The 15,996-nt window shown below is 43.3% G+C and overlaps 1 protein-coding gene across 1 annotated transcript in view; it reads left to right on the top strand.

Annotated features, from left to right (window-relative positions):
• Positions 1-15,996, top strand: part of MAP3K20 (mitogen-activated protein kinase kinase kinase 20) — a 92,238-nt gene that overhangs the window by 72,844 nt on the left and 3,398 nt on the right. Inside the window, exons 17-19 of the mRNA XM_058809964.1 lie at positions 9,484-9,600; positions 11,172-11,246; positions 12,277-12,427. Of these exons, the coding sequence (XP_058665947.1) occupies positions 9,484-9,600; positions 11,172-11,246; positions 12,277-12,427 (343 nt within the window). The remainder of the gene's footprint in view (positions 1-9,483; positions 9,601-11,171; positions 11,247-12,276; positions 12,428-15,996) is intronic.

Raw genomic sequence — 15,996 nt, 5'->3', positions numbered from 1 at the left:
AGTGTTCTTGAATGCATGTTGCTTATGCAGCTGTACAGCTGCTTTTTTGTAGGTGTGCGTTTTTCTCTCCCATGTGCAACTAACTCTTGAAGGAACTAAAAGTCCATGAAAAAACTCATATCTCCCTTCCATTTCCAATATGGGCTGTGAGCCATAGTACAGGGAGTTGGGCAACCACCTGCAGGAAAGAGCAGAAGAAGGAGGAAATAGACCTCTGAGCACTGGAGAGAAATTCATGTTGTACTAATGCCTCCATAAGTTTGAAGATGAGTAGATGTTTTAGCCATGACAGCAAAATGTGCAAATGAGACTGTATGCAAAGTCTATGGAACAGAAGCTGAATTGTTATGAAAGGGCAGAGTTAGTTCAATGGGCCTGTGTAATGTTGTCATAACCTCTGCAGGCTTCTGACAACCTTTTTTATTTGGTCCTGCCTTCCCTGTGAGCTCCTAATTGGTCCTATGTGCTCTGTGTGCTGTTGGGCCCTTTTCTAAGAAAGCCATTCCCTCTGAAGCTGTGGTTGCATGCCAGGCATGCCTTCCCTGTCAGCTGCCCTGCTGCAGCACCCTGTGTGCTCAGTGATGCCATTCCAGGGAATGCACAATTTGTCACCTGAATATGTCTGGGCTGGAACATCTGTCTGAGATCTGCACATTAACTTGTACCTGCCTTTAAAGATACTGCAGCAGAGCCAGTTTGAAAAAGTGAATTGGAAGGAGCAGGTTGTTTGAGTTTTTGGGCAGGGTGCTAGGGCCAACATGGGCAAGTAATTTGCATTAAACATAACATTAACAAAGACTGGTGTGGTATAAACTGTATAGGAAATTTGGCTAGCTTGCTTCTTTGAATACCCCTGCATACAATCTTCTGGCTCCCCTAGAGGCTGCTTTGAGCTGCCATCTAGATTTGTTCCAAAATGAACTGGGAAAAGGGTGAAAACCAGGATTGAAGGGTTTAAACTTCTTTTATTGTCCCATTTTTGTAAAAGAGTGGTGCCTGTTCCTGTAAAACTGGGTCAGCAGAAGCACTTGGGATCACACCTTCCACCATCTTTGTAGCTAAAAAGCTGGCCTACATCAGTTTAAAAATAAATTTCTCAAAGGAACTTTACCCTAATCAGTCCCTATAACCAGCTGCCTAACTAAGAAGCATTTCTCCTGTTTTAATCATGAGGAAAAAGAGGCAATAAGCTCAAATCTGGGTTAGACATTGAGGGTGTGTGTTCCCTGGCTGGTGTGATGGCTGCTAGATTGTGTACACTGAGAGAGGTTATTAGGCTCAGCTGGGAGGTGGTGCAGTGCCGCAGGAAGGGCTCTGTAAGGAGAGCAGGTCATGCTGGGAGGTTTTACACCAGGCTGGCTCTGTGCTGGTCTTTGAGTCCACGTCCCTTTAGTTATTGTAGTGCATCTTCTGGTCTAGTTGCACCTGGAACCAAGGCATCCATGTCACTGGAGGTGGCTCTGTCCAAGCTTGGGACAGGACGGACACATAGGACAAAAGCCTCCTGGTCCAAACGAAAGCTGGGGAGTGCATCATGACATACAGCAATACCACCAGATATAAAAGTGCTGGAGAAGCTGGTCCAGGACCCAGAAGCCATTTCAGGGGTGCTGGTTAATTTGGGTGTGTTTGGCTGGTAAGAGCCCAGCAGCATCTGTGGTGTGAGGATGGTTCCTCAGGACACAGGTGTCACCTCCTGGGGCACTGTGCCCCATCAGCACTGCCAGCACACCTTTCTTCATCAGCAGGCAGAAAATTAAGGCCTTAGGAATGGCAGTGCCTTTTAGCAAGGATCCTGCTGGATATGCTTCAGGACAGCATTTGAATGTTCAGCCTTTTCTGTATGCTGAATGAAACATTGACTTCCCAGTAAACAGCTTTACCAGCCCCATATTTTTTATCTAATTTAAACTGCATCTTGTAGTGGGATTATGTTGGTTTCCACCAGCTGACAGATGCAGTCATTTCATTACAGTTTCCTTCCTTTTTTAGCTGCATCTTTGGAGGCTATAAAAGCTCAGTTGACCTTTGTGCTCTCTGAATGCATCAGGAGTGAGCACTGCAAAGCTAACCTGGTTTTTAGAGGTTTCTTTTCCAAGTCTTGTAGTTCAAGTTATGTGGTTACTTCCATTCACTGCCTTTTCATGACCTTTCTGTACACAGTTCCCAATGAGCTGAAAGGTGATAGATTTAGACTTTTTTCTCCCCCACAAATAAAAAAAAAAAAAAAGCAAGGGACAAGGGACCACCACCAATTAAGTCCAAGACGGAGAGTAAAACAACAAACCCTGGCAGTTGTGGCTTGAGCTGATTTGCAGGACTGCAGGGGGAATTTTCAATGGCTTTCTCATCCTAGATGGCTCATTAAAATTTCCCAATCAGGGAAAGGTGCCTGAGCTATGTCGGCTCCACACTGATGAATCACCAAACCCCTTGAGAAGGATGCCTTACAGTCTTTTTGCCTTCTATTGATGCATTCTTTAGTTTTGGTCCTCAAAAGGGCAGATTTCACTATGCCATTGAATGTTTTCATTTTTTACCGAGAGTGGCACAATTTGACCTATATCCAAACACAAAGCCTTGAAGTTGGCTCACCATTTCGCCTTATTTTTCCCCACTTCCCTCTCCCTCCATTTGACAAGGTGAGGAGCAGAGCCTCTTCAAAGCCATCTGCTAACTGTGTGAACTATTTTCTAGCCTTGAATATCCAAACTGAGATGTATTTTAATGCTATTATTTAAATGTGTAGTGGCAAAGGTGATATACTATTAAGGCTACTTTAAAGTGACATTGTGACCAACTCTTCATGTGGAGAAACCCAGGCCAGCAAAATGCAGGCAGTACAAAAAATCAGTACTGAAATAGTTGTAACTGGAATGTGGTTTCACAAGTGCTTGAGACCATTTCTGCTGCTTGTTCCTCCCCACCCTCCCACTATATCAACGCTCATAAATTCTTTCTTTACTTTCTTAAAAATAAAGCAAGAGCCAAGGTATAACATTTGAAATTTCAGCTCTACAGTTTTTCAGTCTTTTTTATTCTCCATGCTCTGTAGGTATTTTAACCCACTTCACTAAGTAAAAATGGAGGAGGGATTGGTTTTATCTAACCCTCCCTTTGCAAAATAATCACAGGTACCTTGACTTTCTAACATGGGGCTATTTGTCCTTATCTCAAAACCTCATCTTCTAAATCCTCCCTCTTTAATTCCATTTCAAAGCACAATGCTTTCAGTACTAAAGACTAATAGTTAATGCAAGAATCAGAGTAGCTGTGTTCAGGTGCTATTTTCATAAATTTGTTCCTATTCTATCAAGTACTCAGTGCGGGGACACAAAAGATTACCTAAGCTGTAAAATAAAACCACAGCCACATTAAAATATTGCCACCACCACTGAGAACAGAATATTGTAGTCTGCTAAGATGGATCAGTGCAGGTGATCTGAGCTCCTGGTTTTATCTTCCAAAGACTCTTTTCAGGACCATATACTGTTTTTGCATCAGGTGGAGCTGGTATAACTGCATCATCTCCACTGGGATTGCTCCAGGAGCTGTAGCATCCATGTGTAACTGAAGTCAAACTCAAGCCAAGACCTTTAAAAATCCTTGTGTAGGCAATGCTAGACCAGGGATTCCTGTTAGAAATTATTCCATAGCCCTGAAGAGACATGGACTTTTCAGGTAGGTATTTTGTTCACTTGACTTTCTGGACTTTTTAACCTAAAGGTTTATTTTTATACCTTGGCCACTGAATTAACTTGCTACCTTCTACACATTATCTCTCACATACTGCAGACAGGTTTGCAGAAGCACAGACAGGTGATCTGTAGGCTTGGCATGTGCTATCCAGACAAAAGCCTGGAAGAGAAGCCTTTGTTCCCAGCAGAACAGTGGCCCTGCCATGCCTTTCCTGAGCTCCTGAGCACCCTTGTTCCCTCAGCCAATGTCCTGCAGAGCTGCAAGTCCCCAGAGTGTGAGCAGTCACTCACGTGCTGCACTGGGGACATGGTGTCCGCACGGCTCCAGCTCGTTGTCCCCACGAGTGGTTCACAGGGAATGCCACTGCAGGACAGGACAGGAGGGCACCCATGCAGCCCTCAGGGAAGGGACTGGTTCTCATGCTTCCACCTTTACCATCCCACTGTTGCAAGGAGGCTGCTCATGTGGATGATGCCTGTGACTATAACACTCCCGTTTGCTTCTGATCCCATAGCAGGGGCAGCTCTTGGTAAATGCTGGGGTGTCACTGAGCTCTTGCCTTGCCTGCTGCAAGCCCCTGTTCTCAGGGCACCCACAGCAGTGCCTAGTAGCTGCCATTATGTGCCACTCTGTTGTGCACAGAGCTCCACAGCCCTGGACGCTGAAGAAGGGCACTGCCAGGGGACAGATATTTTTGGTAGTGCTGGCTGCTCTGTGTAACTGTTAAGGGGCCTCTGCTTCTCCAGGCGAAGCTGCAGCCAGTCAGTGCCTGCTGCCGTGCAGGGGAGTAAGGGCTCCAGCTCGGAGGAGGCACCCAGGCAACTGATAACATAAATATATCTTCCTCTTGCTTTGTTTCTGTACATTTTAAGACCATCTCTGTTGCAAGGCCTCCCCTCCGCCCCTCTTTTTTTCTGCCTGTACAGCTGAAACAAAACCAGCGGTGGAGCCACCTTCTCTTGCTGGAGCCTGGCTGGCAGCAGCCTGCCCTGACCTGAGACACCAGCCATTGTTAAGGGTATAACACATTTACATATTTTGCAATAAAACATCAGTTATTTGCATTACTGTGTCAAGTTTTATTTGATTCTTTCACCTAAAAATGACTCATTTTCCTTTCTTGTATTTTAAAAACCAACTACTCTAAGCTTGTTTGAGAATAATCAAAAATTGCCCATTTAGCTAGAAGTCATTTTCTTTTCAAAAGGCAAATGTTATTTAATCTTTCAGCTGTTCATTGTGCCATCATAAATACTTTCTTTTCAGCACAGTTGTGGGGACTGAAATGAGCCCACTAATTGCCTCCCATTTCGACTGACATGTGGTGGTTTAGTGGAAAGAGAACACAGCGGGGAGAAGGAAATAGGAGGCTGAGAAAATGAGAGCTAATTATTTTCACTGCCTCATGTCAGGCTCTGTGTCAGCCTTGTTTTTACAAACTGGAAGGTTTAGCACTAAATAAAACAAACTGGCGTCATGTTTTTATATACTGGCAGTGTCATGGAAGCAGCTGCACATCTCAAAGACAATATAATGCCTGCATTCGCATGGACACCATCTGACAGCCACTGTGAGCCACTGCTAATGAGGATATCACAGTGGTGCCAAGTGAAAGGTGCTGAATTATGTATGATTCTTCATCAGTGCAGCAATAGTCCTGTACATCATTATGAGACATTGTTTTGCTGAAGAGATTAAAACATTCTTAGTTCCAGACCCTGCAACCTATACATGCTACAAGAGGTTATTAATGGAATTTTTAGGGAGAGTTTCTTGTGGATTTCTTTTTGGTTAAAAATATCTCATGGGACAAAGCTGTGGTGGGTCATGACACTATACATATAAAGAAGAGAAGCAAATTAACCATAATTGTGTTATCTTCCTTTAAATCCAGTATAATAAAATATAGTGTAGCAGGGTGATACATAATGATAAATAACCCAAGTGCTGTCACTAGATGTTCAACTCTAATGCCTTTAAAACAGCAGGTTTCAGCAGCTGAGATAGATAATAGCTAAGAATGTAAAGGAGCTTCTGGGGACCTAAATCATCAACATGCTACTACTTTTAGGATCAGCATGGCCAACATTTTTTTTCTTATTTGTTTCATCCTGCGCTACATCTTACTTTTCTTCTAATATCCAGTTATCTGCTGCAATGCCATTTCCATTTTTATTTCAATCTTTAAAAAACAAAAAAGTTTATTGCAACCACTGATTTTAAAATGAATCCTTGATTTGGGCCCCCTTGAAAAATGAAGTGCCTTCCTAGAAAAGGTTTTAAGCTGTTGTTGCAGGATATGTGTTTGCTGTTTAGAGCCTGTGCCTGATCTTTTTCATTTCCCTTTCAGGTTTTTTTTGCAGACATAAACGCATATGGGGTTAAAGGAGTATTGTCACCACAGTAAGCTGGAGACTTAATTTTTAAAGTGTTCTTACTTCCTGTTTCAAAGAGAAAGAAGCAGCTCAAATACATGTGTGATTTGCTTTTGTTTTCTACAGTAATTTTCAGAGGCTGTTGATTTATTTGCTTTGTCAAAGTGTTATTTGGAAATGTTTTCATACAAAGTTTTGCACGTTGTGCCTTTCAGTTCTGGAACTAGATAATTTTGTAAAACAAAAAGCTGATTTTTTTTATTTAGATCAAAATCAAGCAGGTAGATATTGGGAGGTATTTTAATGCTTGAATGACAAAATATCCAGGGAAGTCTCTTTGAAGAACTTATGTAAGCATATCTATCAACCAGACACTTTGAACAAGCCATTTCCAAGTTATTTTCCCACATATTCCTGGCACTAAATGTGGTTTTGATCTAAGAAGTCATATGGCTACAGTTCATCAAAGAATTGAAATTCATATGCTTGGTTTTTCTAGCCAAATTTTTGCTTAAATGGATGAGCATCTCCTATTATAAGAATCTGGAACTCCATTAGAAAACAGGGAAATATGTCCCTTCCTTTCTACAGCACACAAATCTTGCACTATTTACTGTTTGGTTGAACAGAATGGTTACTAGGTTTGTAGGACAAGTAATCACCTACTGATCTTAGATATTTGCTAAGTGCCTTGATTCTAAAGTCACCTGCCTGCTGCCTTTTCCCTTCCCTTCCCTTCCCTTCCCTTCCCTTCCCTTCCCTTCCCTTCCCTTCCCTTCCCTTCCCTTCCCTTCCCTTCCCTTCCCTTCCCTTCCCTTCCCTTCCCTTCCCTTCCCTTCCCTTCCCTTCCCTTCCCTTCCCTTCCCTTCCCTTCCCTTCCCTTCCCTCCCCTCCCCTCCCCTCCCCTCCCCTCCCCTCCCCAGGTATCCTGTTATGGTATCTTGGTATCTGCACAGTCTGGCTGGAAAGGGCTCCAAAGAGGACCTAAAGGTTCGGGGGCTGGATTTGAGGGACAGGAGAGTGTGTGTTTGTGTGAAGATGCAGTTCAGAGCTGGGGAAGGCAGTGTTTGTGCAGGCCTCAGGCATCCACCCCTGCACGGGGCACTTTGGTCCATGACCGCATGGAGAGGGATGCTGCCTGTGCAGCCGACCTGGCAAGGGGACGGGCAGTGGCAGTGCCCACCCCCTGCCAGACCCTGGATGATTTATTGATTACTATTGATATTAGTGACATTATTGATAATAATGGTATCATTATTGATTTATTTTGTTTATTAAAATGAGATCATATTTGTCAGATCTAGTCTGCGGGGAAATGTGAGTGCACAGCACAAAATCCTGAGTCAAGAGGGCATGGGAGCCCTGGCACAAGGTGCAGCTCTAGCTCTCAAGTGCTTGGCACTGGTATGACTCAGAGATGGCAGGAGATGTGCTGAACTAACTGGAGGATAGTACTTTATGCTGATATTTTTTTCTTTTCTTGGTTCTGGTGTTTTTGTAAAACTTAAAAATGTCATCAAGCATCTTGTCTGTAACCTCAGGTTTGATTTGCACTACCATGAATCTCCTGCAAAAAAGTCTGGCAACAAGAACATTGGGCAGGGAGAGGAGCACAGTTTGAGAGATGAGAAGGAGTCAGAGACAATTCACTTTGCTGTTGCTGTTCTGTTTCAAAGCAGGTGCCCTCCTCATGTCAGAGCCAGTGCACAGTGCTGGACCTGCCTGGGACAGGACAGGCATTTCCATGGGTCAGCTCACAAGTGTGAAAAACAGGACAGAACAGAGACGTGCCAGGAGATACAGTCTGTGATTAGGAAATGGAGGCACAGGGTGATTTCAGCACCTGAGCAGGTTGCAGAGGAAGCCAGTAGCAGAACTGGAAACTGAACTTGGTGCCTCTGAGTCTTGGTTGGTGCCCTGACCACTGAACTGCAGTTCCCATAGCTCAAACTCGCACCAGGGCAGTGCAAAAACCAACTCACACGGCCTCTCTGCTTGTAAAATGTGGAAGCTTTCAAAGCAGACAGATGGACACACACGGCCAAATGCTGTCATAAACATAATTTCTTGTTGCAGTTCATAAATTACTGTATTTCAGTTTTCTTTTAATTTGGAATTGCCAATTCAATGTGTGATGGAAAGCTTTGAGCTTTCTGAGGGCTGAGCTCCTGCATTACACTTATGAGAGACACACGTGCAGACACCACAGATGCACCACCTGTGCAAATGGGTAACTTTTAGGCTGCTGCACGTTTGTCTGTGCAAATAACTGCTTACACAAGCCCATGGCCCTAAGTGTCCACCTGTGTCCCCACTGAAAGTTTTTCTGAGCAAAACCAAGGTGAAAACTGCCTTCTGCAAGCGCTGAGCCCACACCTGCCTTACAGGTGGCATGTGGCAAACACAGACCCCTGAACCTCTGGCACATCTGGATGAGCTTTTTGCATTGTGAAGGGAAGATTCCCTCCTCCCTGTATGGAGGTGGAGAAACTTTGCTTCAGTGGCAGAGTGGTCCTTCAGGGGACTGATTTTTGGAGGAGCTCAGTGCACTGCAAATTATCTCATCCCCAAAGCACCTGTCAGGCAGTCAGCAAATGTTGGCTGTTTTGCACCATGGACAGGCAGTCTCTGGTCCCCAGTGAGAGCCTCCCTGGCCACAGACACAAACCCCAGCTCCAGCACTCAGTCCATATGGCATGTCCTGCAGGATGCTGCCAGTTGTCACTGTTCAGATCAGGGGATTGTTTAAGGATATCTTTTATTGCTGTGGTTTATTAGATTCACTGTGATTATTTTCTTATGGAGGCAAGCAGAAGTTGAGAATGCTCAGTGCCTCACTGGGCTCTCAGTATCTGAAATAACTGGGCTGTGATAACAAGCTCATCCTTTTGCCCATTATTTGAGTGATTGTCTTGAAGGTGCTGCATAGACTTTGTCCGTTCATTGCTGGGTTCACTGGGACAATGTCCTTGTGCCTGGCTGTCAGCTCTGGCTGTGACCCCAGGAGGTGGCTCCCATCGCTGCCCTGTCCCTCCACTGCCCTGGAGTGTGCAGAGCTCCCAAGGCACATGCTCCAGCAGGCTGTCTGTCCAGCTGAGGCCATTCAGGGACACCACACCTGAGAAGATATTCAGACCTATCAAGGTGGCAGCTGCCTCACAGGGTGAGCTGAGAGAAGAGGGAACAAGACAATGAGAGTTTTCCATTATCAACACTGTACTGAAAACATGTATAAAATGTGTACATGCCCCTTAACTTTCTCACTGGGTTATTTCTTCCCTTCATATATTGAGGATTAGATATCAGTTGTTTCGGCTTTCAGTTTTGTTTCATTTTGGGTTTTGTTGTTGGGTTTTCTTTTCCTATTTGTATTCTAACAATCCAGCACTCTTTTTTTTATTATTCATAGGATTGTAAATGGAAAATGTACATGGAGATGGACGGGGATGAAATTGCAATAACCTACATAAAAGATGTGACATTCAACACTAACCTACCTGATGTAGAGATTTTAAAGATGACAAAGGTATTTACAGCCTTAAAGCTTTCAGGAATTCACAGATCTCAAACAAAGACATTAAAATACCACAGCAGTCGACTTTTGTGCTTGCAGAAGCTCAATCTCTTGACAGCTTTTAAATAAAATGCACATTTTAAATAGAATTGTATCATAATAGGAGTTAGGTATTTTGGTTCTCCTTTAAGCTGACAATAATGTTTACAATAGACAAATAAGAGAAGGAACTAATTTATATTTTCTTGTTTTAATTCCATGTTATATCCTCTGAATTTATTACCCATTTTAATGAAAAGAATGTTCCAAAAATTGATTTATTTTTCAAGAGAAGAAACCAATTTAAATGTTCCAGAAACCTCATGCGATTTGTCTGGGGGGTTTTGTCGGGTTTTTTTTTCTCTCTTTCTTTTTTCTTCTCTCTCTCTCTCTCTCTCTTTTTTTTTTTTTTTTTTTTTTTTTTTTTTTTTTTTTTTTTTTTTGTGGTTTTAGAACTTTTATCTGGTTCTAAAACTCTCTCTTTCATGCACCAGTGAATTGCAAAGACTGAAATCCATCGCAGACAGTGCAGCACTGAACATCTGCAATTCATTGTCACTGAGCATTTTACCCTGTGTCAGAACCTGCCTGTAAATATTTACCAGTAAGCATTTAGACTGCTTTTCCCTAAGGAACAGAAGTTTTGTTGATGCAGAGGGCATTTTGTTAGCTATTATTTTAATTGTTTGTTTTTATTAATATGCTCCACTTGATAATAACCAACAAAATAAATTTCTAACTGAAAAAATATACAGCTTGATTACCAATTAGAATGCTGCTCTAATGTGCACTGGTAAAAACACCCAAACTCTTGAGTGCTTTTAACTATGAATTTTTGTGGCAAAATTGGGGGGGGAACTTTTAGTCATTTTTTCTAAAGGAAAAAATGTAAAACAGATTGTCAACAGTCAGAATTTTAAGGAAAATGTGACATAGGTGTATTTGCAAAAAAAGATTCTAATATTTAATCAATGCTAACACTATTTTTATGGTTAGTGATTTCTGGAACAACACTTGTGATTTCTTTTTTTGTTATTATTACTGTTCTTATTACTATCATTATTTTTCTGTCTAATTTTAATCTTGAACATTTCAATTTTTGCTTTAAAAAAGGCATGAAGTTAAATAAACTAACAACTAGATACAGTACCATTAACTTTCCACATACTTCAACATTTTTATATTTGTCAAGAAATATCTTTGAGAATCTCTAGATATTTGTTCTTGCTTTCCTCTGTAAATCTAGCAGAAGAAAAGTGTACACGCACAAAACTGAAAAAGGTTCATGCCCCCCTGAAAATATTCCATGTTGTCTCATTTGCTGTGTGTTTTGTAAGGAAATCTCTTCTCAGTTTCCTTTTGTAAACCAGGAAGTAAATAATTCAAAATTATACTGCTTTGTCTCACAGAATTTTAAGGAAACTATTGATGTTAGCAATATAGGAATGAATTAAAAGAGACAAATGTAAATCCCTTCTGGGTGATTTAGAAACAAGTTGGGAGATGAAGAGCACATTATAAGACTCCCACCATGTTTCTTCCAGCCACCGTTTGTAATGGAGAAATGGATTGTGGGCATAGAAGAGCACCAGTCTGTAGAATGTGTTGTTACGTATGAGGTAAGCTCTAAGAAACAAATAAAATAGTTGATCCAGGACAAAACCTACACAGGAGGTGTGGAAATAACATCCTCTGGCTTTGTTATATCCTATAATCAAGTTCTCAGCAGCCTGTAATTAGTTGTAAAGTATAAAGTTCAGAGCAAAAGCTGAATGAAGTTTACAGAGACAATGGCCTCAGACTGCTGCCTGGGATGATTCTTCTTCCCAAGGATGAAAGCTCCTTTTGCTTGAAGTGTAATGGTCAGTGTTGCTTGCATTATTTAAAGAGGCTGGTTTTTCTCTTTTCAGTGATGTGCTAATTAGGAGAGCAGAGAAGAAATAGGGAAAAAAAAAAAGGAGAGAGAAATAAGAATAAGATAAAATAAAACCCAGAATACAATTTGATGTGATAGAAATTAGTTTTGTAAAAAAAGTTTGCAGTTTCTTACAATACTGATTTTTTAAAAACTAACTCTGTATGTCAGAAGAAGGTTAATAAATGAGATTCCAGCTCTGTCCTGACCAAGCATTCAGGCAGTGATGGAGCAATGGGGAAATCCTGGACCTTGCTTGCTTTTGCCAGAAGTAAAAAAGTAGTTTTCTTTCAGGCTGAAGTTTCTCTCAGGAGTCATAGGTCCTTAACAGCAAACTGAAGAATACTCCAGGAAAATTTTGTTGGGGGTCCCCCTGCAAAAATACCTTAGTCCTACCTCTTTTAGCAGAAAGCAGTGCACATTTGATCCTCATTAACAGAACTAGTAAAATGTATTCTTGTGTTTTAGAGGAAGGCCTTCAGATCTTTCCTCCGCAGGGTACGAGAATTGAAGCAGTTATTCACTACCACATTTTTAGCATAATCACAAGCACCAGCCAAAATTATCTAGAGTCTAAAAATATTTGAGAACTAGCTAAGTGGTTTTGCAAAACAGGCTCTATATTGAAACAACTGCTCCCACCCAGGCACTAGTGGAAGTTCCCTCCTAGTGGAGTTTAGTGTGTTGTGTGTTTGTTGTTATATCCTCACACTTGTTGTGTCCTTCCTGAGCAGAGTGATGTTAGAGCTCCCAAAAGCACGAGGCACATCCAGGCTATCTGCTGGAGCAAGCTGAAAGCACAGGATGAGGTTGAGGCAGTGCAGCTCCTGATCCAGACCTCGCTGCCCAGTTCGGAGGGGAATTCACAGAGCAGATCTGACTCGGGTAAGTCAACACACGTGAACTTTACTGCTGACATGGGCAGGGCATGTATGGGGAGGACAGCAAAAAGTCAATGCATGTCACCCACTCAGCTTGGTGTCACCTGCAGGTGTGCTGAGGGTGCACTCAATCCCTCTGTATGTCAGTGATGAAGATCATAAATAGCACTGGTCCCCATATGGACCCTCAGGGACACCACTTGTCCCTGATGAACACCAGGACTCTGAGCTGTTGACCTCTGGATGCAACCATTCAACCAATTCCTTATCCTAACATCCACCCATCAAATCCATCTTTGTCCAATTTAGAGAGAAGGATGCTGGAGGGATCATGTCAAAGGCCTTAGAGAAGTCCACATAAATGACATCTGTAGCTCTTCCCTTGTCCACTGATGCTAAGATCAGGAAGCTCCCCCAGTCCTCCTGTCCTCCCCCAATCCTGCTGTCCATTGACTTGATAGGTGTGGGAAGAGGGGCTGACATTGAAGATTGAGACAAAGTCTTCTCCCCTTCTGTTGTTACCAGTTTTCCAGTGCTGTTTATCAGGGTGGTACCCCTTCTTTGAACTTCTTGTTTTGTTAACATAGCTGAAAACCTTCTTGTTATTCTTTGCATCCCTTGCTAGGTTCAGTTTCAGCTTTGTTTTGCCCTTTCTCACTACATCCCTATACAACCAGACTTCATGTCTATACTCTTCCCAGGCTACCTGTCCTTGTTTCCACTTCCTGTGCATTTGCTTTTCCCCCCTTACTTTTACCAGCACTTCCCTACTCAGACACACCAGTCTCTTACCTTCTTTGCCCAGTTTCTTGCTCCTGGAGAGCTCTTGCACTCTATGAAAGACTTCCTTAAAGATCTGTCAGCTCTATTCCACTCCCTTGTCCCCAGGGGATCCTTTCCTTATGTCCTTGAGGACTGGAAGTCTGTTTTCCTAAAATTCATGAGCCTAACTACCCAACCCATGTCCCTCAGGACTGCAAACACTTCCAATGCATGATCATTGCAGCACAGGCTGCCTCCAGTCTTGATGTACCTGATTAACTTGCTTACATTGGTGGCCATCAGATCCATTTTTCCCCCTGGCAGAGCTGCCTGTTGCCTGTCTCTGAAGGGTAAGGGGGAATGCCCTGTATGCTCCTGTAGGAAGCAGGCTGGAAGGAGTCCATGGTGAGAAGCTCACACTCAACTGGAGTGCTTTTGCCCGCTTTTCCCTCCCACCCTTAGCCACCCAGCACACAGCCTTGCACAGATGTGGTGCTTGGACAAAGGGCACCTCCTGTTAGAGATGTGTGGGTGCTCTTGCTCTGGCCAGGGCTCTTGCAGGGGGATACACATACTGAGGCTGTAGCCTCAGAGACAAAAAGTGCCCTGAGGATGATGCGCAGTTGGACAAGTACAGTCCTGCCAGCCTGGGAGGCACAAGTGCTCCTGACATCCTGCTCCTCTCTGAGGAATTGTGGAAATCTTCCCACAGCATTCTTCCTCCACAGCTCAGCTTGCCCATTTAAGCCAGCCCTGGCTCATCATTATCTGATCTCTGGAATGGTGTTTGTTATGGCTTCTGGGGCTTAATTTGGTCAGCGAGGTACGTTTAATAATGCAGTGGGCTCTACAATGCAGTTTTCATTTCCTAATACATTTATGCTGCTGACAGATTCACACTCATCTCAGTTGACTCTAGCACAGTTCTGCCTTTAAGACCTGCTGTTGTTTTTGTAAAGATGTTTGTTAGCCAAGCTGTTTTTCACTTTGAGTTCACGGTAGGACTGCAGAAATGTTTGGGTTGGGACACCTGAGGGGCAGTACAGGAGCTGGAACAAGACACCAGTGAGCAGGGGAGGAATTTCTCAACTTTTTACACTACTAGCAACTGTAAAAGAATGTCCCTATGAATTGAGAGGTGCTGGGTTTGGACTGCAGACACATCTAACATGAGTGTGCTTATTCCTAAGCAATTGTGATCCATTTGCAACATGTTATATAATGCAAATGAAATCTAGAACATGTCCTAAAAGATACATCTTTACTCCAGATTAGCTTTGCAGATAGAGGTTACCCTGGTTTTGGGGTGATGAGCCCTGCAGCCATACCAAGTGTGGCGTGTATCTTCACAGGTTGGCTCAGCTGCTGTAAACCCAAATGGTTGCTTTTTTTTCAGTGAGTGGTGGGAGAGCTTGTCTGTCCCTTTGGCACACTGGAGGAGTTACATGGAAGCACTAATGTTTTGTCCGCAGCCAATTGAATAGGCACTGTTCAAAGGAGGTGGGTTACCAGCCAGCATGAAAGCTGTGCCTCAGCTCTAGCAAACCTTCTGGCCTGTCTTCTTTACCAGACCACCTATCCCAGGTTTAAAAGACCACCAAATCCAAGCACAAAGGTAAGGGTAATACCTGTCTAATAGGCTAAAATAACTACCTCTATGGGCTACCACACAGAGCTCAGTACACAGAGCTGGTGGCTCAGAGACCACGTGAGGGAGAAGCCCCCCAGCCCATGAGAGGCATGAGAAGCCCTTTCTCCCAGCCCCAGAGGGCACACTGGAGATCCTTGCTGGGCAGCTGGATCCTGGGCTGGCAGCTGCTGTTGGCTGTAAGGAGCCAGGACTGAGCAGCCTGAAGGGAGCCCCTTGTTCAGGGAGATCAGCACTAGTCCCATAGCACATGTGATGGCCACCTGAGTGTTGATAACAAATGAAGATCCAAACTTGAGTCCTGAGCCTGCTGTTTATGAGTTTTATGAGGTCTGTGATTTACATCCACAGCCTTGGTCGGAGGGCATGGGGGAATGGCAGAGGCAATAGTGTCTAGCAAGTACATGGTGGCATGCATGTTTCTTTTGAAACCAAGACTTTCAAGGAGGTTGAGAAGCAGAGGAGGCAATTCCCATCTGTCTTTCTGTGAAAGAAGGTTCACCTCTAAGTGCAGGTGGAGCTATCTGCTGTGTCAGTGTCATACACACTATGACAGGGAAGACAGTTTCCTTTTGACATACTTGACAATAAGTTGAAGTGATTTAAATCTCTTTGGATTCAAACAAAGTCTGGGGAAAAGAGGAGTGGAAGAGATCATCCATTACATTTTAACAGGAGAAATCTTAATGAGGACAGAGCTGCTATCCAGCTCCCACAAAACTCCCCATGGTCAATGAAGTGTTCCAGCGAGAGGCAAAGAGGGTTATGCTTTCTTGTTGGAATGATATTAGCAATCTTTAAGGACAAATAATTCAAATCTCTCTAGAACAAAATTATTTTAGCTGCTCCCCATGAGTCTTTGGCCAGAGCTGTGGCCTCAGATAAGAGGAATTCCTGTTCTCTGCTCTACCCACAAAGTAGCAAACCAGGCAGCCTTTGCAGTTCAAATGGAAAATTTACAGCTATTGTATTTGCTAAAGGCTTTCATGGAAACCACAGGACTGACTTTCAAAACCACTTCAGTGTGATCTCTGAAAGCTACAACTTTTGTTACAACCCCAGGGCTGTGACAGTAGGTGCAGAGGGAACTGTAATACCCTGAGTTGCTCTCAGTTAAGCACTGTCTGAGCCAGCCTGCCTGAAGCCTAATGCCTCACTGACTT

Source organism: Ammospiza caudacuta, chromosome 8 (assembly GCF_027887145.1).
Source record: "Ammospiza caudacuta isolate bAmmCau1 chromosome 8, bAmmCau1.pri, whole genome shotgun sequence".
Classification (NCBI taxonomy): domain Eukaryota; kingdom Metazoa; phylum Chordata; class Aves; order Passeriformes; family Passerellidae; genus Ammospiza; species Ammospiza caudacuta.
The sequence above is the reverse complement of the archived record's forward strand: the minus strand, read 5'-3'. Positions and strand labels throughout refer to the sequence as shown.